The sequence below is a fragment of the Gopherus flavomarginatus genome, chromosome 2, assembly GCF_025201925.1.
Source record: "Gopherus flavomarginatus isolate rGopFla2 chromosome 2, rGopFla2.mat.asm, whole genome shotgun sequence".
Lineage (NCBI taxonomy): Eukaryota > Metazoa > Chordata > Testudines > Testudinidae > Gopherus > Gopherus flavomarginatus.
In genome coordinates this window covers 116,583,743-116,611,254 of record NC_066618.1, presented here as the reverse complement: position 1 = coordinate 116,611,254, position 27,512 = coordinate 116,583,743, and the positions used below count along the sequence as shown (strand labels likewise).

At 42.9% G+C, this 27,512-nt stretch overlaps 1 protein-coding gene across 6 annotated transcripts in view; it reads left to right on the top strand.

Moving 5' to 3' along the window:
- The window catches only part of PLEKHG4B (pleckstrin homology and RhoGEF domain containing G4B), a 222,456-nt gene extending 200,615 nt beyond the window's left edge, over nucleotides 1-21,841 (top strand). For 3 of the 6 annotated variants that reach the window (XM_050938126.1, XM_050938127.1, XM_050938125.1), the window contains 6 exons: nucleotides 1,940-2,120; nucleotides 6,686-6,802; nucleotides 7,253-7,522; nucleotides 8,248-8,462; nucleotides 13,192-13,251; nucleotides 21,017-21,840. In XM_050938126.1, coding sequence (XP_050794083.1) covers nucleotides 1,940-2,120; nucleotides 6,686-6,802; nucleotides 7,253-7,522; nucleotides 8,248-8,462; nucleotides 13,192-13,233 — 825 coding nt within the window. In that variant the 3' untranslated portion in view covers nucleotides 13,234-13,251; nucleotides 21,017-21,840. Of the gene's footprint in view, nucleotides 1-1,939; nucleotides 2,121-6,685; nucleotides 6,803-7,252; nucleotides 7,523-8,247; nucleotides 8,463-13,191; nucleotides 13,252-14,415; nucleotides 14,456-21,016 lie in introns of all 6 variants that reach the window. The other 3 variants (XR_007772354.1, XM_050938128.1, XM_050938129.1) reach the window with 3 other exon arrangements.
- Nucleotides 21,842-27,512: the final 5,671 nt, after the last annotated feature.

Below are 27,512 nucleotides of genomic sequence, written 5' to 3'. Positions count from 1 at the left end.
GAAGGAGTTTGGTTGCTGGGTGCAGGCTCCGGGCTGGGGCATGGAGTGGGTGTGCAGGAGGGGGTGAGGGCTGCAGGCTTTGGGATGGAGTTTGGGTGCAGGCTCTGGGCTGGTGGTGGGGGTGTAGGAAGGAGTGAGGGATGCAGGCTTTGGGCTGGTGGTGGGAGTGTAGGAAGGAGTGAGGGGTGCAGGCTCTGGGCTAGGGCAGGGGGTGGGTGTGCAGGAGCGGGTGAGGGGTGCAGGCTTTAGGACGGAGTTTGGGTGCAGGCTCGGCTGGGGGGTGTAGGAAGGGGGAGGTGGTGCATGCTGGGGCAGAGGATCAGGCTGCAGAGGAATGAAGGTTGGGGCTGAGGATGGGTTCATGCTGCGGGGGGGCTCAGAGCTGGGGCAGAGGCTCAGGGTGCGGGGGGATGAGGGCTCTGGCTGGGGCAGAGGATTAGGGTGCAGGGGGATGAGGGCTCTGGCTGGGGATGAGGATTCGGGTGCAGGGGGATGAGGGCTCTGGCTGGGGATGAGGATTCGGGTGCAGGGGGATGAGGGCTCTGGCTGGGGATGAGGATCAGGGTGCAGAGGGATGAGGGCTCTGGCTGGGGCAGAGGATCAGGGTGCAGGAGGATGAGGGTTGGGGCTGAGGATGAGGGTTTGGGGCATTGGAGAGGCTCAGGGCTAGGGCAGAAGAGCAGGGTAAGGGCAGCCTGCCTTGCCATTTTTGGATGGCAGGCGCTAGGACCCTGGGGCAGCAGACAGCAGTTCTGTCGGGAGCCGATCTGCGAGCAGGCAAGGACACGGCAGAAGGGGGATGCAGGGGGAGGGTGGAAGGCGGAGGCCGGGACCTGCTCCAGGCAGGGACGCGGTGGGGCGGGGTGTGGGGGGGAGACCCGCGGGGGCTGGCACCCGATCCAGGCAGGGCTGGGGGAGAGACCCAGCTCCAAATATTGCTGGAGTAGGGCACCCGGCCCTGAATATTCCTGGAGCCCGGGCACCTCGAGCCCATATAACCCACCGCCTGTGGTTTGGATAGCATGTACAATGCAGCATGCCTCCTGCCATCTGCTTAGTATTCTGAGTGGACAGGAACCCCATCTGTTTGACAATGGTTGGTGAAGGATCACAGTTCCATTGCACGTTACATTTCAAGTAGTTTGTGTGTTTTTTAAAAGTTGGAAAAAATGAGAGAGACAGAAACTGATGAGCAAAACATGTCTGTGTGTATATACGCTGGATCATAAGTGCGTGTATGTCTTGGTGGACAGGACTCATGGGAAACCAGGTGTTTCCTGTAGAAATAATTATTTTTAACATTTCTTTCATTACAACAAGAAGCGCCAGATATGTAGTTATGCCCTCTCAGCCACCATTCTTATTACAGACTTGTACCTCTCAGTCTTAAGAGGTGTATGTGTGTGAAGCCAGGGTTTGCAACTACCCTTGTTTGGCAACACCAGATATGTGCGAAACCCTGATTCACCAAAGCACATACTTAATTTTAAGCATATGCTGAACTGCATTGTTGAACTGAGGCCATACATAGAGCATTCACCCTGCATGCTAGACCCCAAGGGGCAGATCCTCAGCTGGTATATGTTGAACTATGACAACATCCATTAGCTGAAGATCTGCCTTCAGATATTCAGCTTCAGCTTAATTCATTGCAGCTCTCTGAACTTCTGAGAATTGTGTGCTTCTCCTAGAGCTTAACACTGCCAGCTCCATGCTGCTCTTGCAAAGAGATCATATGGGGAAACGAGAGTGCTAACTCAGGATATTGAAAATTCAAACAGAAATATTTATAGCTATGTATACAGTTGTACTGGCAAGGAATCAAGATGAAGACATTTTTCTACCATTATAGAATGAGCAATGCAAAGAATTTCACTTGATCAGTTTGTTATAAATGTTTCCATGCAGTTGAATGTGTGCGTTTTAAATATGATTTTAGACGGCAGAGATTGGGATGACAGAGAATGTTGGAGACAGTGGTCTGCGATTCGAAATCTGGTTTAGAAGGAGGAGGAAATCCCAGGACACATACATCCTTCAAGCAAATTCAGCAGAAGTTAAAATTGCTTGGACCAGTATCATAGGAAGGATTCTTTGGAGACAAGCTCTGAGAAACCGAGGTACACCAACTATTTTAATTCAGAAAGAGACTGAAGGGTTTAGCAGTCTACTTGTAGTTCTATAAAGGCAAGTGAAACAATTCCATTAGGTGACCCCTTATATGTCTGCAGTTGCCAAAGACTTCAGTTTTAAAAAAGCAACCGGAAAACAGCTTCTTCAAACAGCACGCCTAAAACAATTACAGCACAATAAAGTTGTCTCTCTACAATTAGCAGGCTTTGAGAGGGCCTCCTAGATATGTTGTGAGCACTGTGGGCAAACCTAGTTTTTAAACACTGGATTTTTATTGCTTATTACAACAATCTGTAACCCACTAACTCCTCTTTTTGTCCTATGACTGCAGAGGTGTTAACAGGCCACTCTATCTTGAATGGTCCCTTGGACTCTGTGCTAACTACTTATGCTGAGCTATCTGTTCCAGCTTGCATTTTACTGTGATGCTTGGGGTTCCTTTCCTAGATCTGAAAGAGAGCTCTGTGTAGCTCAAAAGCTCGTCTCTCTCACCAACTGAAATTGGTCCAATAAAAGATATTACCTCACCCACCATGTCTCTCTACTATACTGTATACCCTTAATGGTGGTAAGTATGGAACATATGCCCCTGGGAAACCTATGTGGAGTACACACTTGGTTTTCAGTCTTGCCACAGTAGGTAGCACTGCTTCTTACAAATGCAGCTAATAGTGCTTAGAAGTGAGCTCCAGAAAAAAAACTGGGTTGCTGCCCTTTCTTGGGGGCAGGGGGTGGATTTTTTTTTAAGGGGTATGAGTAAAACCTTTTGTTTTGTTCATCAGATGTGCAGGGTGGTGAAGAGCTCTCCTTGTTTGTTTGTTTTAATGTTAGAAATATCAGTACAGGGAGCTCTGGTCTTTCCTGGTTTTGCTGCAGGACACTTTGGAAGCTCCAAATGTGAATTGTGAGCTTTCTCAGCCCTTATTTGAACGGCAAATTAAATCTTTAACCAATACATCTTTCTTCCATGGATTTGTCAGGCACTTAAGCTAAACTGGTGCAGACAAAATCAAAACAAATGACAAAAGAGGGCAAAGAGTTTCAAGCAGTCTGATTCAAAAATACCTCCCCCTCTTTTAGTCCGGTTTCACTGCGTGGTATTGCTGATGAGACAAGGTGGGTGAGGTAATACCTTTTTTGGACCAAGTTCTGTGGGTGAAAGACACTTTCAAGCTTAAACAGAGCTCTTCTTCAGGTCTGGGAAATGTATTTAGCTGTGACACTCTGAGTACAAGGTGGAACAGATTGTTTAGCATAAGTAGTTTGGTATACATAGTTATGGTATCTCTAATGTCATTTTCCTACCATTTTGCTGTCATCCATAGACAAAAATAGGGTAGACATTTCTAATGTAAAAGTCAAACAGGCAGGGAAGGAAGGAAAAAAAGAAAAATAACAAAAAGGGAAACAAAGTTCTTACCTTTTAGGCCTTTGTTATACAACATAATGAAGAAAGGGCCATGATTTGTTCCCAACACACACACACCCCTTTTTCAGGTTACTTTAAATTTAGAAGTTAAATACGTGACTCAGAAAAAAGAAAATTAGAAAATAGTAACTTGGGGGCAGAATCCTATTTGGTGGTAAGCGTTTCTGGGGAGATACTAACGAGTAGACTTTGTACTAGCTGGTCGATTTGAAGCTTTAACTCAGCCACTTTAATGCTGTCCCCCTTTTTTAATCCTTTGTTCTTCTCCAGCCAATCATTTCAGAATTCCCCTCAGAAATTCCTAATTCACACCAAAAGAGAAGTAGCACAGAAAGTGACAGTAAACTCAGAACTGACATGAAAGGAATAGACATGAACAAAGGAGGAGGGACATGGCATATTTATTCTAAATCCATCTGGGCATTCCATGAATTAATGCTGCAGCTTTAGGACCTTTTTTCCTTCTGAGTAGTACTTATAGCAACGGTGTCTTCTTAAGGATTTGGATATTTCTAAGTTCTTATAATATGGAAAGATTCTTGATCTTTCTTTCTTTTTGTTATTAAGGATTGTGGTATATGTGTATGGTCAGCTTCAATATGACTCTGTTGTTTTGTAAATATCCCATCAAAGATCATGTACCTGATTAATGGTGATTAACTATATTCTCAGATTCATTTCATTACCTTAATGGGTTTTTACAAGAATGGTTCCCAGCCTGTTTGAGAAACTCTGCTACCAGACTAAGACCTTGATGTACCAGCCAGTGCCTACCTCCTTCCGTTGAGCTGTGTGTGCTTTAATCCACAATTGTTAGAGAAACAATAAGTTCATTTTTACTGCAGACCTGGGGTCAGTTAATGACACCTAAGCTATTTAGAAGAAAGCAGGGCTTAAAATCTCATAGATTATTTCATGGAGCCTTCCCCCCGCCATGCCGCCAATATGCTATAAAACCTTGAGGGCCCAGTGGGCAGGGAGCGCCTCTGGCCTTCTGCCCTGCTGCAGGGTGGTGAGGCTAGGGGCTTCTGCCCTGTGGAGCTGCAGGGCTCCGGGCTTCAGCTGTGGAGTGGGGGGTCATGGGGTATGTGTGCTCCGGGGCTTGGGGCATGCCAGGGCTCAGGAATTCAGCCCCACGGGAGGCACCAGGGCTCAGAGCTTCAGCCCTAGGGGTGAGGCACTGGGGTGCCAGGGCTCCTCGTGGGTTTAAAAATATTTACTGGCACTCTACTCCAGATGGCTCCAGCTGAATTTAAGCCCTAGAAGAATGGGAAAATATCTGTGCCCATTGAAAGCTTTGGACAAATTGAGCCTCTGTGCCGCAAGCCATTTATTTTACATCATCAGGATAATCTCTAGGGAATTGGAAGCAAAGGCCTGAGAGAGATCACTGAGTGCTAGAAGTAAAGCCACTGACGAGTGGGGGCTGATTGGCACAATTCCTGAGGCCTCTGTGTGTTGGAGGGCCTGACCCTTCCCCGTGTGATGAAATTGGGTTCAGGAAAACTTCTGCTTCTGTTCCACTCACTTTAAGACTGAGGCTTTCTACACACTGCAGCTTATGTCGGTATAACTTATGTCTCTCGGGGGGGTGTAAAGCCACCCCCTCCTCCCCCGAGCAAGGTACGTTACACTGACCGAAGCGCCAATGTGGATAGCACTGTGTCGGCAGGAGAGCTTCTCCCGCTGACATAGCTGCAGGAGAGCACTTTCCCATCTGCTTAAAGAGTCTGCATTAGCAGTGGTACAGCAGCACAAGTGTACCATTGTAAGCTCTGTAGTGTGTCCAGAGCTCGAGTTCTTTTTAGATTCAGGCTTTTTCAAGCTAATTTAGAGCTCGTGAAAGGTGTCAGCCAGCCCTGAAGGCCCATTTTGTTTGCGTGCATCATGGACAGCAGCAAAGCTTGTTCCCCTAGGATATGCCTCAGCCCTGTCCTAAGGAAGCAGCAATGTTAGGAATACAAACAAGGCTCCCAATTAATGCTAACTGCAATTGAGGTGTTTGTAATGGCAGCTGGTTTTTGCTTGGACCAGGAGTGAGACTTCACTAACTCTTTTCACGTATGTCGCTGAACAGCCCTCAGATAGTAATGAATGACTTTTAGTCGCTACTTACATGAGCAGGATTTGAAATGCAGCCCTGAAAGACACTATCGGCCCCCTGAGAAGCCTTCCATGCCCTCTTTAATTTGTGCAATCACAGTCCCCAATCTCCTCCAGTCAAAGGGACTGTTTTTCCAAACTCCCCTTGGTGAGCAAGCTGCCTCAAAGAGAACAGGGACTGGCCAGGCCCAGAGAGGGGAGCATGCCACCCTAATTGTGTTGCATGCATAATAAAACAGTACCATAATATTCATGCCGCTCTGGTAGTCTCCATTCTTGGCACAAGCAGCCATTCATCCACAACGGGAAGAAAGGTTTAATAAGGGTAGATTCTCTGCCAAGAACCTTAAGTTAAGGGCAGGAAGATATTTGTACTGCTAGCCTCAAGATACTGTGTAAAACACTCCTAACACTAAAGTTAACTTCATAATATGGTATCCTGGCAGGAATAGGCTTGGTGATTTGTGCTAGACATAAATGACATGCCACTTCCAGGGCTATGTTTTTAGTAGGAGTGAAGTTATGAACTCTGCTTTGAATAGCAATATATTTAACTGGTGTGGTGACTGGAGATGTTCTGAAACTGAGTCATGTTCAGTGGTGATGAAAACAATGATCATCCCATTTTCCCTCTAAAGAATTATTCTGTAATGTTCGAGGATGGTTGGAAAACAAATCTCACTTTGCCATTAGGGAAAAAAAACACCTGCTGGTAAAAAGATTCAATAATAATAATGAAATGGGTCTGAGAGATGGCACCGGAGGAGGTGGCACCATCCTTTACAATCCTTTAGTTACTTTATAAAAAATGAAATCTGACCGACTCAAGTTGCCAGTGTCTGGCTGGCTCTAGAGCTAGAGTGTTTGCAGCTAATAAATGCTTTTCTCTCCTGTAGGGGGTCAGTAAGCTACTGCCTAAGGTACTGGAAAGAGGAAAATATTTTCATTCTCCTGTAGCAGTATAACTAAAACATCAAAGGGGTGGCTGATATTTTTCATATGTGCATTTTCCCACTTTAGAACTCAGAATGCAAGAAATGGTGTCAATGGGAATAGGCAATAAACCCTTCATGGACATCAAGCCCAGTGAAGCAGCCATAAGCGACCGAGCAATAGATTACATCATGAAGGGAACAGGTACTGTCTACTACTCACATTACATTGCTGTTCTGCCTTCCCACTTGCCAGTCTGCTAGGACGATTGTCTTCATTAATTGTTTCACGCTCAAAAAAAAAAAACAGTTGATTGCAACATATTTCCGCAAAGAATTGATCTTACTTTTGTATTGGTGTAATAGATTTAGTATCTTATTTCTGTAGTTAAGTTCATAGAACTTCAGCAATACAGACCTCAAAGTGTATTCATTCTCTCCTGGTCAGAAAATCTGGAGAGCACGTGGGAAGCTGTGGGCTGAACAAATGGACTTTCCTAAACTTAGTTCAATAACATTTTAATTCAAGTAGTAGAAGATTATTGAGCTAGCCTATTACACTGTACCAATCCTGTTTTATTTCTTGTTCAAAATAGCACTTTCCCTTATTCACCTTGTTCCCTTCCAATGATCAAAGGTTCTTGTTTGCTTGTAGAATCAAGATCTCGAGCGTCAATAGCAGTGTCTTCATTTGACCACTCCACTCCATTTAAAAGGCCGCATTCCACTATCTCAAACAGTAGCACATCTTCCTCAAGCAGCCAGTCCTCTTCTTCCATTTTGGGATCACTGAACCTGCATGTGTATTCCAGCCCACCTCATCCAGGCTTATTAGGACCACCCTTCTACCACTGGTCATATGATATTAGAACCTGCATTGAGGAAGATGAACTGGAGCAGGAAACTGGCAGTCAGCCTTCAATGAGTGAGTGAATTTCAGCATCTTAATTAGAAGGGATTTGTAAGGATTTTGGACATGGCAGGTTGTTCTGGTTCGGATGTGTATCTCGATGGATCGACACACCTAGATGTGTAGAGGTACAATACATCAGAGCTTTGTGATTTATGTCTTCGGCTGTACTTTTAGTTCCTCAAATTTATCACATTTCTAATTCCTGGTGGCAACAACCATGACAGCTCTTGCTGCTCTCTGGAGCCATGACTGTCATCTAGGGTAGGATGTACAAGTAGTGCCTCCGCAAGTGGTTATCTTAAGCTTTTTATTTTCAGAACTCTTTAAATACATGAACCAAATAAGGGAAACAATGGTGACACTGAATCCCACATCACTGCACAGGCACTGCATTACTCCTTAGGCCCAGTTCCTTAGGGCTAGACAACCTTAGCCTTCTTCCAAACTTTTTGTGTGGGTCTGTGTGTGCACGCTCCTCCTCAGTCCAATGCCCACACCAATGGAGAAGGCTAGTAGGATGGTGGCTTTTATCAAGAAGGGTATATCCATTTAAGGAGATTGTCTATAACTTTATAAAGAACTGGTTAGGCCACACTCAGCGTATAGTGTTCAGGTTGAATCAGTAGAGTCCTAAAATATTAGACACTGGAAGATATATTGTCTTTAAATGTGTAAAGACTGTTTGACTACAGGCCTAGACAGAGTCTAACTTTGGATGCTTTCTTCCTGTTTTCTAGTCACAGAGAGTTCAGAATCATCCCAATGCACTTCTGGTGAAAGTGTGAGTGGTTTTAGTAGCTCTGCCCATCCTGGATTGTCCCAGCTCTCTACAGAGACGTTCTTGGATGAAGACGCTTCAAATCCTGGCTCTAAACCTCCTTCCCAGTGCACATCTCCTGCTCTCCCTGAGAAGAATCCTAGATCAAAACACACCAACCAGTATGTTACAGAGGTAAGTATTTCACCTTTTAGCTCACAAGCCATACAAAAAGCCTTCATTGATTTCACTTATTATGATTACCAATCATTTTACCAACATGGCAATAGTGAACTAAGCTGTTTTTTAAGACCCTGATTGTCGGGTCTTGATCTGAGCATACTTCACATTGAACTCAGTAAGACTCTTAGAGCCAAATTCTGCTATCAGTTACGCCCATGCAACCTATTGATTTCCTTTGGGTTGCATAATTGCACAGTGCTTCATAGTTGCAATGGTGATTCCAGTGGGCTTGTATGGGTGTGAATGAGAGCAGGGTTTGGCCCTTACTGTTGTTTAAATATAGAAATTTTTGATACAATTTTATAGCTGATGGATTTTAGAGTCTCCATTTTAGAAACAACTTATGTTCACAAGGGAAATCTGTGTTTTTTCTTTTAACCCCTTGGAACAGTGAAAAGAGCTGGTAGTCTGAGTCTGTTCCCTGTCAGGCAGAGGCCTCCATCACCGAGCTAGCACCACAGTTGGCCATGATTGCACTCTCTTGGTGGCAGTTCCATCAGAGAGGTCAAGGACTGAATAGATCTGGAGGCTGTACTACCCTTTCATTCTGAGAGGGGGTGATCCCTGCAGGGCAATGGGCCACCAGTGTCTTTGGATAAACAAAGAACTTCACACTCCAGGACTGTCAACCCAGCACCTTTCAGCAGCAACTCTATTCACTTTAAAACCCTTTCCTGGTCCAAATGCTGCTTTCAATTACAATTCTACTCTGAGTTCAGCAGAATGACTGTGACATACACTGGTGAAACTGAGAACAGAATTTGGCCTGTATACACTAACTGCTCTGAACTGCCTGTGCACGAGGTCAACATTTCTATTATGTGTTATGTAGGTAGAATGTATTTGTATTGGCCAAACTCTGCTAGCATTAGTCATGTTGTACCTTATTCTGTGAATAGTCGTATTGATTTAATGGGGCTTCTTGGGGAGTAAGTCCCTACTCAGTGTAAATGTGGCAGAATCGGGCTTTATGGATTTGGAAAGAGCACTTAAAATTGGACAAGACAAACAAATTAAGTGCCTCTTGCACAGTAATGCTAGAGTAATAGAAGCTGCATCTTGACAGTGGTGGCTAAAAGCAACAGTTAAACAGTGCTGGGATTGGCAGCTGTTGGCCTCCTGCTGTGAAAAGTCTCTTCAGTAGCCCTCACAAAAGAATTTCAAACTGCAGGAGTATGACCAAGTCTAAATCCCCAAAGAGAGGCACCCCCCTAAAGCCCTGAGAATGAAACCCCAGTCTCTCTTGAACACCTTGCTTTGACTGCAACTCCAGACATAGCCTGGCACCATAAAGAAAGCAGGACTACAATGTACTTCTCACTCACACACTGAGTCTGAGCGACAACAGTCTCTGCGCTCCTCCCAGAAACTATAACATCATGAAGTCTGGAGCCAGCACCCATCTGAAAGTTGCAGGTGCCCTTCAAGTTAACCTCTGTAGACAAATAAAGTATAGAGCTTCCTACTGGTCAGCACTACCGATAATGTGTTTGTTTCAATAGAGGACAAAGGCTAGAGGATGCTACCCAACAGGATGTGCAGTCAGCAGAGTATCTCCGAGGTCCTAGATGTCACTTGGTTACATGTCAACTTGAACAAAATTAGAGTTAGAACACAATGAATACTGGTAATTAATGTTGTCACAAGCAACAGTGATTTAAGGAGAGGTTCCCAAAGTATATAACTTGTAAAGCTGAAGCAATTAGGAAATAAAGTGCAATTAGAATTAGTCAGAGCAGTCACCTTTTTAAGGCTCATGTCCCTTGTGCTTTAATACTACAACAGTGTTCTGTGTGATTTTTATTTCCTCTATAATGAAAATCCCTGTTTGCGCAAGGACATTAATGACAACACGATCCCTTCTTGGATCCATGCGGGGCTGGTCCCATAGACAAATATCCATGCTGTGTTTCCAGGGGACCCTCTAGCTTTCATTCAGGGTAAATTAAATACATGATGTGTTAAGGGTTTGATTAGCACAGGTGCAAATACGTACCTACTTTGCTTGTGCAAAGTTGGATTGGATGCTGATGTGCCAATTGGGATTTGTGTGTGTATGTGGTTGGATGGTAATCTATCTAGCCTGCAAGTACATGAATTGGAATTTATGGATATCTAACCATAGTGGACACACAAAATAACACATTTGTGTGTGCACAAATGCACAGCTAGCTAGGGTCTGAAAAATTGGCCCTAAACCACCTAAGGAAGTGAACAAACTAAAACAAACTCATATTGATTCCAAGTATTATATTGTTCTATACAGAAACAGGAAATCACAGAATATAGGCCAAATTCTCCTGCCAAAATGTAGACAGCATAACACAGCTGTTTTCTGGCTGGTGAGCAGTGCAATCCCCTGTATGTGGCAAACCACAGACTGCTCTTTCACCTACCTAGAGCTGAAGGGAGCTAGAGCTTCCCTGATCCAGGATTAAATCAAGGCTTCCTGACCAATATGGATCAGAATGGGGGCCCTATCTATCTTCCCTTGACTCCAGATGCCAGCCGAGGCATGCATCAAACTTCTCCTTGCCAAGCCAGTCAAGGAGAAGTGAATCAAGAACACACTGCTGACTTCTTTCAGCTGCAGATGAAAAACATTAAGCACAAATAGCAGCCGTGGTTCTGCTACATTTTGAAGGCAGTGTAGACGAGCTTGTCTGTATATTCAATATTCAGCATTTCCCTAAACTACCTCCATTTTTTGGCTTACACCTCACTTCAGGTGCACGGCATATGTATTGTCCTTCCTGCCACAGTTAAATAGAGAACATCTCCAACAGTCCACAGCTCAGGAGTTGGGCTCCTTTTAGGCACACATTGCACTCCTGTTTTTTAACATGAGCATGGGTGAACGTAAGTGCTGATCCAGCAAAATACTTAAGCTTGTGAATAATCCCACTGATGTGAAAGGCACTACTTGCATGTTTAAATTTAAGCACCTGCTTAAGTGCTTTGGTGGGCTGGGGATTTACTGAAGAATCTGGAGCACTTGGCTCTAAATTGTTAATGAAACCCCTTTGAGCTTTCACAGCCTTATTTCTTACTGTTAACCCTGCATATTGATTAATCTATGGGAGGATGAAAGTGTAAGACGTGTCTTCTGCAGCCTCTGTGGTGACACTCTGATCTCTGCATTGCTGTGTGAGACTCATGATGGTTCCCTTGCTCCCCAGGCTGAAAGCACTGCCAGCACAGCTTGCTCACTCCAGGTGCTGGAAGGAAAAGCTTTTGTGTCACTCATAGCAACCCTTTGGGCTCTCTAAGGAGTAGCATAGACTGGTTCTGAGGACACCCATTCTCTTTAGCAGCACAAACTTTTATAGACTCATAGACTTTAAGGTCAGAAGGGACAATTACGGTCATCTAGTCTGATCTCCTGCACAACGCAGGCCACAGAATCTCACCCACCCACCCCTAACCTGTATCTGAGTTATTGAAGTCCTCAGATCGTGGTTTTAAAGACCTCAAGGTGCAGAGGCATACAATTGAGGAAATGGGCTCTGATAGGGATGTGCAACAGATAAAACCATCATGGAGGAGAACCGTGGATTTTATGGTTTGCATAAAAAGGTAATTTGGATGCCTGTTTAGAGACTACATAGAAAAGTAATTACTCTGAAAATAGCTGGGTCCTGATCCTGAGTTTATCACAGAGAGAAAATTCCCATTGGTTTGAGGATTATGAGTGTCAGATTAGGCCTATGGATTTGAAATATTCAGTGTAGGTGTAGCCATCTCAGTCCCAGGACATTAGAGACACATGGTGGGTAGGGTGGCCAGGTGCCCAGTTTTTGACTGGAAAGTCCAGTCAAAAAGAGTGCCTGATAGTGTCTGGTCACTGCAGGCGGAGGAGACGGGGAGGTGCTGGGTCATCACCCATGCGAGCCCTACTCAGCCAGGTGTTGGGCGGCTGCAGCTCCACAGGTGATTCCCCCCTGACCCAGACAGCGGGTGCAAAGGGAAAAGCAACAAGTGATGGGGGAGGAGGAGGGGAGTGAAGTGGGCGGAGTCTTGGGGGAAGAGGTGGAACAGGGCCTATGGGGAAGAGATGGGGCAGGGGCAGGGCTTTGGGGGGGAAGAAGTGGGACAGGGCTAGGGCCTCAGAGGGAAGAGGCAGGACAGGGGAGGTTCCAGCACTCCTGCTGGAGTGTCCATTGCCAAGTTGGCAACCCTAACGGTGGATGAGGTAATATTTTTTTATGGAACCAACTTCTTTTGGTGAGAGAGACAAGCTTTCAAGCCACACAGAGCTCTGTGGATTTCAAGAGCAATTTAAGGGACATATCAACAAATAACTTTGAGATATCATTTTCTTAGAAACCAAAATGTAAAAAGGTGCTAAATGTGTTTTGGGGACATTATTATGAACGATTTCCTGCTGCATGTATAAAATCAGGAAGATGATGGTGCATCTTATATTTTTATTTTATGAAGCAAAACATATTGATGATATCCAATATTTTCATCTTCCGTTTCTTATGATTAAGCAGAGGTAATGTTTAGAAATGTTTAAGGACACATTTTTGAACTATCCCTAGAACCAGGAGAATGTTATATGATATGCCATTGTGACCAAAAGGTTCTGATGATCCCGTTGTTGTGTTAGTATGATCCAGGTTATTCCTAGCAAACTGTAATGTTGGTTTTAATTAGATTTCCCTCCCTTTTCCGTCAGAACAAAACCTCTCATGTATTAGGCCTCTCAACAATGGTTTGACTGACAGGCCTAAATTCAGTAAGTAACTGGTTTTCTCAGCTCAATCCTTATACTAAAATGATCAAGCTAATAAGACTCCAGGCTGCCATGTTAATTATAAGATAATAACTAATTAAATTGGGGCATGAGAGAATGTCTTAAAACTGATCTGCATGTTCTAACAATATTAGAAAAGTTATTGAATCCTATTTGTGTCACCTCTTATTAACAATCTTCTCTAGAGAGTGCTCTGGTATAAAAGTACTATACTTTCTCCCTGTAATTCACTCTCTTACTTCACTGAATGTTTGCCCTTTCTCATATCTGCCTCTCTGGCCCACAGAAATTTGCTTTGTGGGTTGCACACATGCTGCTATAACAATGGTATGAAATGATGTAATGGGGTCTACATTCTACTATTTGCATAATGCCTGACATAGAGCAGTACTGCCTATTTTTGCTTATGCCATTTGGTATGTGTCTATTATGTATGTACATATACATGTCGTCTTAACTGTTTAATTTTAAACACTGGTGATTATGCCAACAAAGAAGTAAAATGCTGATGGAGATGATGCATTTCTAGCATGCGCTTACTCAAGTAGTAAAGACAGAATCCAGCACGGAATGCCTGGATTCAAAGCCTGGTAGGCTGAAGGTGCTGGCTGCATGCAGCAGGCTGAGCTTGTCTCTAGGAGGTTAGCCTGTCGTGGTAGGTAGCAGCCAGAGGTTAGGAAAGTCCATGCAGAAAAACTCCCTGCCTGTCCTGCTCAACAACTCCTGATTCCCAAGCCCATCTGCAGCCCTTCAGGGTATATCTACACTGCAATTAAACACCCGGGGCTGGCCTCTACCAGCAGACTCAGGCTCCCAGGGCTTGGGCTAACTCTGTTTAATTGTGGTGTAGACTTTAGGGCTTGGGCTACAGCCCAAGCTCTGGGACCCTCCCACCTCGCAGGGTCCTAGAGTCCAGGGTCCAGCCTGAGTCCGAACAGCTGCACCTCAATTCAACAGACTTAGCTCAAACTCTGGGACCCTGAATCAGCTGGCACAGGCCAGCCACAGGTATTTAATTGTAGTGTAGACATATCCTCTGTCATCCCCTGCTACCTCCTGGCTCACAAATACACACACACACAAGGATTGCATAGCCTTTGGGGGGAGTTACAGCACAAGAATTGACTAACCTGTTTGTGTGACCAGGGATGCCTGAGGCAGACTGTTCCAGGCTCTGCTGCTATAGGTCAGTATATATACTGTTTGTATTTGTACAAAAATATGGGAGTGTTTGGAGGGAAAACACTCAGTCTCCCTCGTGTAGCTAGAGAAATGCCCTGTATTATTCATTTCTTGTTAAAGTAATTTAAAGTCAATAAATAACAACGAAATAACTGAGAAGAAAAGAGGAAAAAAACATTCACAAAAGCAAAACAAAAAACCTTGAATATCAAAGTTGTTTCTGTTTCACAGAGTTTGAAATGGAATAATTTTCCATGGTGCCTATTATGAGTTGTTAATCAAAATATTATAAATGTTTATTAAAATAAGCTACATTTTTCATTTCCTGATAATCGCATTTTCTTATTGGAAACAGAGTTTTCAGTAAACTGGTCGTTTCAATAATTATTTCTAAAATGATTCTGATAAACATTTAAATAACATTGCAAATAATATATGGATTAAAAATGCCAGGGAATATTTTTTCAAAAAGCAAAAAAATTTGGTAATGCCAGTAAGTTCTCACAAAAAGTTTAGTTTACTAAAATAGGCCATTTTTCACAAAATATCTTATTTTTGATATACATTTTGACCAACTCTACAAATAACATTTACAAAATTCCCAAATACAATTTAAGAGTGGAAGAGACCGCATGTTGTCAGAAACCAAAGATTTATCACACCATCGGTTCTTAAAATTAACTCTCATTGAAGTCAATGGAGAATCTTTGCCTAAAAATTGGCACAATATGCCCCAATATACATACCCTACTAATGTGTTAGATAAGGAACAAGAACACCAGAAGGACTGCCTCTGCACGCAGTCATCACAACAGAGATGTGCAAAGGTAAGTTTTAGGCCAGTTTTCCCCCTACTCTGTGCCCTGCTTTCTGTACAGATTGGCTAAACCCCAGCAACTACCCAATCGTGGGTTTTTAGGGAGAGGGATTGTCAAGGTTCCTTCCCCACTCTGAACTTTAGGGTACAAATGTGGGGACCTGCATGGACACTTCTAAGCTTAATTACTAGCTTAGATCTGGTAACTCTGCCACCATCCAGAAATTTCAGTGTCTGGATCGCTTCTTGTCCCCACCAAAACCTTCCCTCCCTGAGCAGCCTTGAGAGGCTTCACCAATCCCCTGGTGAACACAGATCAAAACCCCTTTGATCTTAAAACAAGGAGAAATTAACCATCCCCCCTCGTTTCCCCCCACCAATCCCTGGTGAGTCCAGATCCAATCCCCTTGGATCTTAAAACAAGGAAAAATCAATCAGGTTCTTTAAAAGAAAGCTTTTAATTAAAGAAAAAAAGGTAAAAAAAAATCATCTCTGTAAAATCAGGATGGAAAATACTTTACAAGGTAATCAGATTCATATAGCTCAGAGGAACCCCCTCTAGCCTTAGGTTCAAAGTTACAGCAAGCGGAGGTAAAATCCTCTCAGCAAAAAAGGAACATTTACAGGTTGAGAAAACAAAAATAAGACTAATCCGTCTTGCCTGGCTATTACTTACAATTTTGAAACATGAGAGACTGATTCAGAAAGATTTGGAGAGCCTGGACTGACCTCTGGTCCCTCTTAGTCCCAAGAGTGAACAACCCCCAAAACAAAGAGCACAAACAAAGACTTCCCTCCACCAAGATTTGAAAGTATCTTGTCCTCTTATTGGTCCTCTGGTCAGGTGTCAGCCAGGTTTACTGAGCTTCTTAACCCTTTACAGGTAAAAAGGCATTAACCCTTAATTATCTGTTTATGACAGGGATTTTTTCCTTTGTCTAATGAATTAGTCCTTCATTTTACTCGTTTTATCTCACATACAGCTGATCAGATTTGTGAAAGAATTGTGGGTTTTATGATAGAAGCATGACATTTCCTGGAGTCTTAGCGCATGACCTATAAAGATTTTCAAATATGGGGCCATCACTAACTCATCCCATGCTGGCCGTGGCAGCCATTTTAAATTCTGAATGCATTTTTTCTAATGTTTTTCAGATACTGATTGTTTATAGTATTAAACCATCCCACTGTGGGGTTTTTTGTATTTTATTTTGTATTTTTATATTCCTATTGCCCTAGGTGACCTAAAAACTAAAGCAATGAAATGTGATGGCTTGAGATTATATAAAAATATTTAGAATTAACATGCATTGTAGGTGCATCAAGGAGTATTTATAGAAATATTAATTACATAGAAATATAACAATAAGTTTACAAGTTTCTGTTCATGAACAGGAAATTACATTTCTCTTTGCTAATAACGATATTTCAGATTGGTCTATGCTTAACAGGATATTTCTGTGTCTCAAAAAGATTGAAAAGGCATCTTACATAAACATGCAGCTTAAAATGAATTAAGAAACAAGGAAGTCTTTCAGTCTTCAGTATATTGAAACATTGCATTCCCCACCATTTTTCGAGAAGAAGAGCTGCTATTTGGTCCTGGAGATCTCCCTTGCACGAGGTCTACTGAACAAGGGGAGTTTATTTTGCTTGATATGCTCTGTTAATGACTTGGTTTTGTCTTGCAATCTCTCTGTTTTAAATGAGATGAACTACTGCTGCCTGATCTTCTCAAGTTCCCTAGCAGAGACAATCACAGCAGGGTCTGCAATGTCTTCAGTGTCCAGTTTAATTAAGTCTATACTCTCCTCTAAGAAGAGGTTGCTCATGTCTTCTATGACTTCAGCAAGTGCCTTGACGTGTTGTGTAAACGAAGCCTGGGCACTACCATCTGCGCATGGTGCTTTGTGTTAGATCTTTTCAGGTGGTTCCTTTATCTACTGTGGCTTCAAATTCTCCTATCACCCTGGCTACTTCTGGTCCCACTTTCATCCACCATCGAAGGGCCTCTGGACATTTTGTTAGATCAACAGCTCCACTGTGCCCTTTGATTATGGCATTATTTTGCTCATGAGCTTGGTCAAGTGCAATTCCAAAGAAAGTATGCTGGGTCTTGCAAACTGTGGATTTCCTGTTCAGGAACTCCTTAGCTGTGTCTGGATACACTGTGTGAAGGCTTACTGTATCTTGTGGATGAACAGGCACCTACAGAGCATAATTAGTATGATCTAATGCAAAGAACCAGAGTGACAGCTTTCCAAGGCATTCAGTGTATAAAGCAAGGTTTGACAGATTGACAGCACATAGGTCAAGACGAGGAGCTCCAGATTAAGTGTGGTATGTCAAAAGTGGGATGTTGGGTTTTCTAGTTTCCACTTGCCACACCGTTTATATTACCTCATGTGGCCTCATCTTCCCTGAGACCTTGGATATACTGTGTGTATGCATTTTAGAGCAAGATGTACTGACCACTGGTAGGCCAAAGTTTCTCATGAGACACTTTCAGGAAGGAGTCAGCTGTTCCTGGGGAAGCCACTTTGGCCTGAACAAGGGCTTCTGTCCATCCACTGTCTTCTAGCCCATCTCAATCAGCTTTAGACTTGCCATTTCCAGATGAAGACCACTCAACATAACAACAAATTTGTCCTTTCCATTCCCAGCAGGCCAGGTCAACTGTATCAGTTTGGTTATGCTGAAAAGAAGTTGATCCACAGTGATCACTGGCACATGGATTTAGGTGGTGCACAGCGTTCCTTATCACATCCATGGCCTGACGAATCATTGCACAGACTTAGTCACCTGAAAAGGGGAAGAAGCACAGTGATGGCTGGGGCAAAGTCTGGGATGGTAAACTCCCCAGGAAGTGTCTTGATCTCCGTGGAAGGTATCCAGACTTAATGCTTGCCTTACTTGTTCAAGCCACCTGCATTCTTCTTGCAGGGCTTGCATAATCAGTTGGCAGTCTGTTTTCATTTCAACATTTGCATCAGGGATGGCAGCTTTGGTTTTCTTCAAATTCCTTGGAGGGACAATTCTGTAAGACTCAGGAAGTGATGATATAGACTTCTTCACTGATGCCGCAATCTCTCAGTCCAGGGTGGGAATTCTATGGACAACTCCCTCTACTTGAGGATGCTGAAAATGTGATGTCCCAATTCTCTGAGAGGAGTCTGTTGCTGTGGTGGCGCTAGGATTGTGGTCTATGTTGTCTATGGCTGCAACAGTGAACAGACTACCATGGAGCTTGAGCGGACAGACTACATTCTTGTCCTCGGAGTGTTGGCATGCATTGTTTGCCATGCTGGTAGAGGGGCTAACACTTTCTGTCATAGGAGATAGTGGACTATCCAAGTTTAAAGGAAGAATCTACTAGCTCACTTTTTCATGGCAGTGCATGAAGGGTCAAACTAGTGTAGACTGGAAAAGGCATTTCTCGAGCTTCGTTGTGGTACAAACTTTCTGTTCCTTCACGGCAATGGATGTTGTTGTTGTTGTATTACAACAGCTGTGCCAAAATAAGGGTAGCTGGATGAATGGAAACTTGTTCTGACTGAGTTTTAATGTTTGAACTGCACAATATCATGGACATCAGTGCCAGTAGTGACTCAAGCACAGATTTTGCCTGGCATCCTGGGTCAAATGATGCAAGTAGACTGTGTTTTTGTTTAAAACAGATCCCTTTGAATAATTTTTTGTTTGGGACAGGTGAAATGCTGCTTCATCAGTGTTCCTCACGTGCACTTCAGAGGACAAGTTTAATGCCCTAGTTGAAGGCAAGGAGCACATCACATCCTTCCTTCTTTGTGTGCTTGGAGAGCTGGAATGTGTGAAAGGATATGGGATTTTATTTCACTGTGTTGTGAATGCGTGCAGGCAGCTGTTCTAGTCTAGCTGTATAGAGCATCGTGAGGACAGCTAGTTTAAACACTGCACCCATGTCTTCATTCAGTTTTGTCTCTTCAATCTATGTTATCAGTTCAGAAGAGGTAGTCTCTGTGTTGCTTTGCTCAGATTTCTTCCCCCTTACTTTGTTGTAGAGAGACACCAAACATCTTGCATGATACTTTGTCCTTTGGGCAACTAAGTTCCCTGCACTTAGATTTGCAAGCAAGCACTGGTCTTGCAGCTAAAGTGCACAGTTGTGGACTCAACTATCAATGTTGAGAGTAGAAGCTTCATGGAGGTCTTCTGATGGTATGTTCATCTCACAAATAAAGCACCCTTCTTTTTCTGGAGGTCCTTTGTTTTGGTCACCTAAACATATGTATTTTCCTCTGCAGTTCATCAGGGTGATCCACAGCTTTTTCAGGTTTTAAAAAAAAACTTAATAGAGCAGGATTTGTGCCTTGTTCAAAGTTTTCTCAGTACCATCACCATTATCTAATCATCTGTCTGTGGATATGGGAAGTGCATTCATTTTATGGAAACATCTGATATTTTCTGCTAGAGTTTGATGGCCAGATCCAACATGCTCTCTTTTTGATTCTGCTGGATTAATCAACCTATCATTGTGTTCCTGACAAAACGCACGCTTGCCTCAGTCAGTAGAGGAATGGGATGTCTCCATTGATGGACCTGGGTCTTAAACAAGCTTGTATCTTTTCGACAAGTTTGAAGCACCAGTAACAGCCAATAGTAATCTGTATCTTTCACTATTGTGTATAGTTAATATTACTCAAACACAAAACAGCTTTCACACAACCAAAGTAGTATCTGAAAGAAAAAAGAGAGAGACCACATTGACAATCAAAATTAGTACAAAATGTATCCTTACACCAATTTTAAGGTCTTGTTGAAGCAAAACCAAGAATACATCCCTTGTATGTCCTATTGTAAAACGTTATTTGCTGATTATGACAATGTTTTTAAAATGGCTGCCACAGCCAACTTGCATGAGCTGGCGATAGCCCCGTATCTGAAAATCTTTATTAGGTCATGTCCTAACACTGTGGCAAATTTCATGCTTTTATCATAAAATGCACAATTCCCTCTCCCTTCCCTCTTACAAATCTGACTGGCTAATAAGTAAAGGTTTATACTTTTGCACAACACAACTGACTTTGTAAGACTCCGTATTTACACAAATAAACCAATGGATATTGAAATGACTCAATTAAAATGGCAGCATTTGTGTGTAATTCATGAATTAAAGAGTCAGATTCCTCTCTCACACACTTCGATCTCAGTCAGGAGTAACTCCATTGAACTTAATAGAGTTACACATTCTGTAGTAGATTATAAAACTGAAACTGGGTATTTCTTTCTATATAGCTTTCTTATGTAAGAATTTCTGATAAGAGTTAAAGATTCTTTATACATGTAGTGTGATGTTTTCTAAAGCTCTGTGTGCTGGCCTAACTGCTCCCACTGAAGTCATACCATAGACTGTAATGGAACAGAGTTAGGCCAGTGCTGAGCACTGCTGAAAATCCTTTATTTTAAAACAGATCATTTTAATAACCATTTACAGTTAGGTTAACTGTTCTTTGAAATCTATTAAAATTGACTTAAGGAATATTTTTCATACACATAGATTGCACTGACAGATCTATTTTTGTATTAATTGAAAAACTTTCAATCTCAAGCAATTAAACTGAATTTTATTTTTATCACCATATTTCAGCATAATAATAAACAGAAGTGCTAATGTCTAAATATTTTGAGTGCTTCACTATGCTAGTTGTGATGTTCTGATTTTAACTAAAGATAGTAAAACTTACTGTAACCTGTTGATTGTTTTGACAGCTATGAGTCAAATTACTATGAAGACATTTTCAGCCATGCTGACTCTGCTGTTGCAGATCATCCCAAAATCATTTTATGATGAAAAACCTGTGACGCACTTCATGGACTCTCTTACTGGATATTTCATCATCAGCAAAATCAAAATTAAATATTTTTTTAAACAACCAGAGAAGAGACATCTTATTTTTTTGTTTGTCATTTTAAAGGCAGTTTTGTTGCAGAGTTCTTAATCTGCACTTCCAAAATATGAACCAAATTCTGCTCTCAAATAAGCATGCAGGTCTGTTGATTCCAGGGAGTGGCATTGAAGGCCTGCAAGAGTAGAACTTGGCTTTATACATGTGTGTGGCAAATTAGAATGTTTTCTGTTTTAACCTGAATCTTGTATATAGCAGATGATGATGTTGTAGATGTTACTATATTTTGTTCAATCCTGTAAATGTAGAAATCCTTAATAAATGAACTAATATCTGTACAAAAGGAAAAATATACAAACTGCTTGGAACTTTTGTAAATATTATTTTATTGCTGCTCATTACAGCAGATCCATTTTTATCTACTTATTAGTGTCTTCTCCAGCATCCCACAAAGGCAACATGAGTTCCTGCAATCATAGTAAACATGGACTTCTGTTAGAATATGGCATTTTCTAGAGATCAAAAATAGAAATAATTATTTGTAACCATTTTCAAATATCAAATATGAAAACATATTATTGTTCATGGATTGTTGAAAACAATTTGACTTTTGTTACTTCAAACGCTGTCCTTGTTTAATACTTTTTTAAAAAAAATAAAACAATTTCTACCATTACATTTATTTTTATTGTATGTGATGTTCCTTTTTTCTTTTTTTCAACCAAGTATTTGATTGTGCTGTAAAATCATGAAACTTTGAGTAGTATCTATCAGGTTTTTATCTTCTGTTTTATGATAAAATTGTGATTCTGATGGGTTTCCAAGAGGCATTATAACTATAGGGCATTCATAGGACTGACTCACTGTTATATCCTTGGGGACAACAGTTTTCGGGAGAAATCACTGGAGACACAGAAAGCTGAAAACCTTGAAAGCAGCCATTTATTGCTGGGATAATGCCACATCTCCCCCACAACGAACAACCAGATTGGATTGATAACTCCGTCCTCCTGGACATGTAGGTAACAAGGTCGGGTGAGACCAGAGAGGTTCACTGAGATGTTCCATGCATCACCAGGTCCATAACCTGGGACAATATTGGCTCAGCTCGAGGTGCCTTCTTTACCTGAATAGCGGTGAAGGGTGTTTTCTCTACCTGTTCAAAGTAAAAGATTTCCTTCTGGGCAATATCTCAATGGCTGACTTGCAAACGCAGCCTTGAGAGACCATCCGCATTGCCATGCAGAGTGGATTTCTGATATTTGATTTCATATGTGTGTGTGGAAAGCAACAATGCCCAGCGTTGCAAATGACTAGTGGCTAATGGAAGAATGCCTGTGTGGGGTCCAAAAAGTGAAGACGGGTCGATGGTCTGTGAGAAGAATAAACTTCCTCCGAAAAGGTACCGATGAAACTTCCGAACTCCAAAAATGATTCCCAATGCCTCACGTTCGATTTGGGCATCGTTAGTTTCTGCTTTGCTTAGAGTGCATGAAGCAAAAGCAATAGGTCTCTCTTCTCCCGAAGGCATAATGTGTGACAGGACTGCTCCCACTCCATAAGGGGACGCAACGTAGGCCAACTGTAGGGGTAAGGATGGCTCAAAGTGCGTCAGAACTTCAGAATTTAGCAATGCATCCTTAGCTTTGTTAAATGCAACATCATAGGCTTCAGTCCACTTCCAGGCCTTGTTCTGCTCAAAGAGTTTGTGAAGTGGTTTTAGCAGTGTGGCTAACTGTGAGATAAACTTTCCATAATAGTTCAATAGTCCTAGAAACGAGCAAAGCTGACTAACATTTCGAGGAGGGGGAGCCTCCACAATAGCCTTAACTTTGGCAGGGGTCTTACAAAGACCTGTAGCATCAATAATGTGTCCCAAATATTCAATAGAGGGTTGGAAGAATTCACACTTGTCTTTGCAGATTCACAGTCCATACTCTTCCAGTCTTTGTAGGGTAGCCTCTAAATTATTTAGGTGATCCTTCTCATTCCTTCCAGTGATCAGGGTGTCATCCAGATAGTACTGGACTCCTGGCAAGCCACACAAGATCTGGTCCATAGCCCTCTGGAACAGGGCGGGAGCAGACATTATTCCGAAGGGTAGGCGACAATATCGATAAAGCCCCTTATGCATCACAATAGTCAACAGTTCTTGGGACTTTTCATCAACGTGCATCTGTAAATATGCTTGACTCAGATCAATCTTACTGAACTTTGTCCCCCAGCCAGGCTTGCGAAGAGGTCATTGATACGGGGAAGCAGGTATTGCTCTGCACACAACACTGGGTTGACAGTGACTTTAAAATCACTGCAGTTCTGGAGGGAGCCATCTTTCTTCACTATTGGAACGATAGGAGTAGCCCATGGGCTATGGGTAACTGGTATTAGGATTCCATTTGTGACCAGGCACTCCAGGTCTGCTTCAACTTTCGGCCTGATGGCATTTGGCACAGTTCTGGTTTTCAGATATTTTGGGGTTGACTGTCAGGTTTAATGTTCAATGTCATGGTGATTCCCTTCATACTTCTCAGATCCTCTCCAAAAACAGCAGCATGTTTCCTTAGTATAGTAGTCAGACCGGTTTCTTCTTTTGTCATCCGGTGCACTTCTGCCTAGTTCAGCTGGATCTTCCCAAGCCAAGACCTACCCATTAAGGCTGGGTAATTATCTCTCACCACAAACAGTGGCAATTTAGCAGCCTGTCCATTGAGCTCCACCTTAACATCAGTAGTGCCCAACATGGGCACAGCTTCTCCCATATATGTCTTCAGCATTTACCAGTGGTTTTGGAGAAAAATGGGACCCCAGGATTTCCACAATGTCACTGTAAGATTTAGTCTGGCTTAACAGGGTGTAGTAAGCTGCGTAGGAGGGAGTAGGTCTTAGCCCCTACAACACTTAAGAAAATTGGCACCTTCTCTTCTGTAATGTCATTTGCAATAACAAAAAGCTCAAAACGCTCAGCATATACATGCCATTGCACTATAGTCTCCTCAAAAGGTTCCAGTGGCCCTGTAAGTGTAGCCATGATTTTAGTTTCAGTTTGCATAGTCAGAGCAAACAGGCCAGTTCTCACCCCCTTCCAGCAGCAAACAAGGTTTGTTTGTTTTTGTACCTTAACTTCTCCTTCCTTCTGTTGCTGGAGCAGCACAGAGATCCCACCCTCGTTGCCATGTTGTTATATCCTTGGGAACAACAGTTTTAGGGAGAAATCACTGGAGACACAGAGAGCTGTAAACCTTGAAAGCAGCTATTTATTGCTACACACAGAACTGACCAACACCTAGCCAAACAGGCTGGGCTATCCCCTAATAATCTAATTCAGTTGCCATAGCAACACAAGATTCTATTACCACAGCAACCAAATACACAACGCTCACATTCTTTGTGAGGCAGGGGTGTGATGAATAAATAAATTAGTGACAGAGGGGAAATAGGGAAGAAATTAGTCGACTGACCATTTACAGTAGTGGTAACTGGAAGGCACTCACCTTCTCCTCTTGGCATAAAACCCTAGATAGATAATAAAAGATAAATAGACAAAGCTACAAGAATCCCCAATTTAGGGCTACGTTGTAACAATGTAATCTGTCCTGAGCAAAGGCAGCGTCTAGCTGTGCTGTCCCTTGGAAAGTGACAATTCAGTCCCTGCTTCTCCCTTTGTGTTGGGGGGGAATAATCTGTGCCAGCTCTTTACTTCTCCCTCCCTGTCAGTTCAGCTATGCTGGCTGGCGCACTGGGCAATAAAGTAACGTTTATATTCATCCTTCTCCCTGCTTGCCTGCACAGGAAGGGGAGTAGCACCCTAATGGTGCTTACCTATGCTGTGACCTGCAATGTGGGTAGCTAATACAGGATACTAATGTGTCATTCCCCTCACTCTCCTTTGTAGGCAACTGCCAAGCCTACCCTTAATTAGGTGTGTGTATGGGGGGAGGGTGTTTCTATTTTCACATCACTATTTTTGTGTCACAGGACAAAATAAGCAGCACCTTCCAGTAGGGCTTGTTGTTATAGAGAGCACTGAATTGATCCAGAAAAACCCAGGAGCTCCTCTGTATCTAATGTTATCAGCCATCCATGCTTTGATAATTTGATGGGGCTGTTCTGCATTCTGAACCCAGGTGTGCAGGATATGAAAAATTCCCCAAGATACCAGGATGTTGCATCATGACATTTGTTGTGGAACAATAAGATATCAAGCATTGGGATAAAATGAATTGGTCTTGGAGGACTAACTTTAATAGATGGAGATTTTATGAACTTGTATGTGATGGGTTGTCACCCGTGGGGTGCAATCTAGGAACCATGGGAACCGCTTTGCCCCCTGACCATTCAGCTGATCCCGCTCACCCTGCTCTTCTGATGACTCAACCAGCCTCTCCAAGCCCTGTTATCACCCAATACAACAGCAGGTGGCACCACACACACAACTGAGCTACCTGAGTGCATTACCTAAGCCACTCAAGAACAGACAGAAGACAATAGCCAGTTTCCCAGCTCCCCAGCCTTGCATCCTTGCTGGAGTATAAACCCAGAATTATATAATCTTGGCCTGCATAGGGATCTGTACAATGCAAGCTCATTAATATAGGTTGCTTTCCCCTCAATATGGGGAAATTCTGCACAAGCCTGTGTTAGTCAAGATGATTTTCCCAGACACTTCACTTAGACACATTGGTTAAGATAAAACATAAAACAAGTTTATTCACTACAAAAGGTAGATTTTAAGTGATTATAAGTGATAGCAAAGAGATCAAAGCAAATTACCTAGCAAATCAACAAAAAATATAAACTAGGCCTAATATAGTAGATAGGATTTGAATTAGCAATTTCTCACCCTGACTGATGATACAAGCAGTCCACCACGTTTCCATAGAGAGGCTAGAAATCCCTTTAGCCTGGGACCAGCACTTCCCCCAGTTCCTTAAGAGTTCTCTTATGGTGGGAGTGAGGTTAAGAGATGATGTCACTCCTCACCTTATAGAGCTTTTCCATATGGTGAGAACCCTTTGTTCTTATCTCTTATCTCAAAGATAAGTTCCCAGTCCAGTTTACGGAAAAATATAGGTACTAAAATGGAGTTCAGTGTCATGTGGTCTGGTCACATGCTCTTGTATGCCTTGCTGAGTCATAGCAGCCTTTACCTGCAGTCTGGCTGAAACTTTCACAGGGAGGCTAAGCTCTTCCGTGGTTCATTGTTTATGTCAGTGGTCCCCAACGCGGTGCCTATGGGCACCATGGCGCCCGCGGGGGCATCTTAATGCGCCCGCATCCTGACCCCCGGGAGAGCACCTGCTGAAATGCCACCAAATTTTAGCTGCATTTTGGCAGGGACGCCTTTCGATGACGACGCTTGTCACCGACAAGTGGTGTCATTGAGAGGTGTCACTCCTGAATTTCGGCGGGGATGCCTCTCACTGACTCCGCTTGCCATCGACAAGTGACATCATTGAGAGGCGTCGCTCCCGAATTTCGGCAGGGACACCTCTCGATGACGTCGCTTGTCGACAGCAAGCGGCACCATCAAGAGGCATCCCCACCGAAATGCCACCAAAATTCGGCGGCATTTCGGCAGGTGCTCCACCGCTGCAGTGGTCCTTCGGCTGGCGCCAACCAGCCAAAAAGTTGGGGACCACTAATCTGTGTTGATGAGCCTTTAGCACTGTCAAGCATCTTCAGTGTTGTACCTGAAAGGCTAGTTGTGAGTGTTACCCACAGTAAGCATATTTGAAATACAGATACATAGTCAATATTCATAACTTCTGATACAAAAATGATACATATACACAACTAGGGTAATCATATTTGGCAAATCATAGGTTTTCCAGTAACACCTCACATGACCCATCTTGTACAAAATGCATCATAATTATGCTATAATCCTATCACTATGATGACTATGGGGTGCAGTGTCACACTGTACATCTGAAACTTTATAAATATTCAGTTAAGAAACCAAATGTAATTTATAGGACATTTTCCTCCATCTTATTGTCCTAATCTTGTGGACTAAATATCTAACCCAATCTTCCTTTATTCCCTACGATGATGGGATGTTCACCCCTTGCTAGCTTAGAAGGGGTTAATGAGACTGATCAGGGGGTCAGTTAACTGGCTAGGCCACCTCAGAGCAGAATTAGGTGGCTAAGTAGCCCCAGATTGCTGATGGCGCTCAGCTGAGAAAGAACAGGCAGGGCTACAATACACCAGGAAGCTGCAGCAGAAGGGGATTGCAGTGAAGAATCCTGTGGCCACTCTCTGACTGTTAGCAAGGAAAGGAAACCCGGGGAAGAGTTAGAAAGCCCAGGGCTCCAGGTCACGAAGGAAGGATTTACCCAGAATGGTGGTGGAGCGAA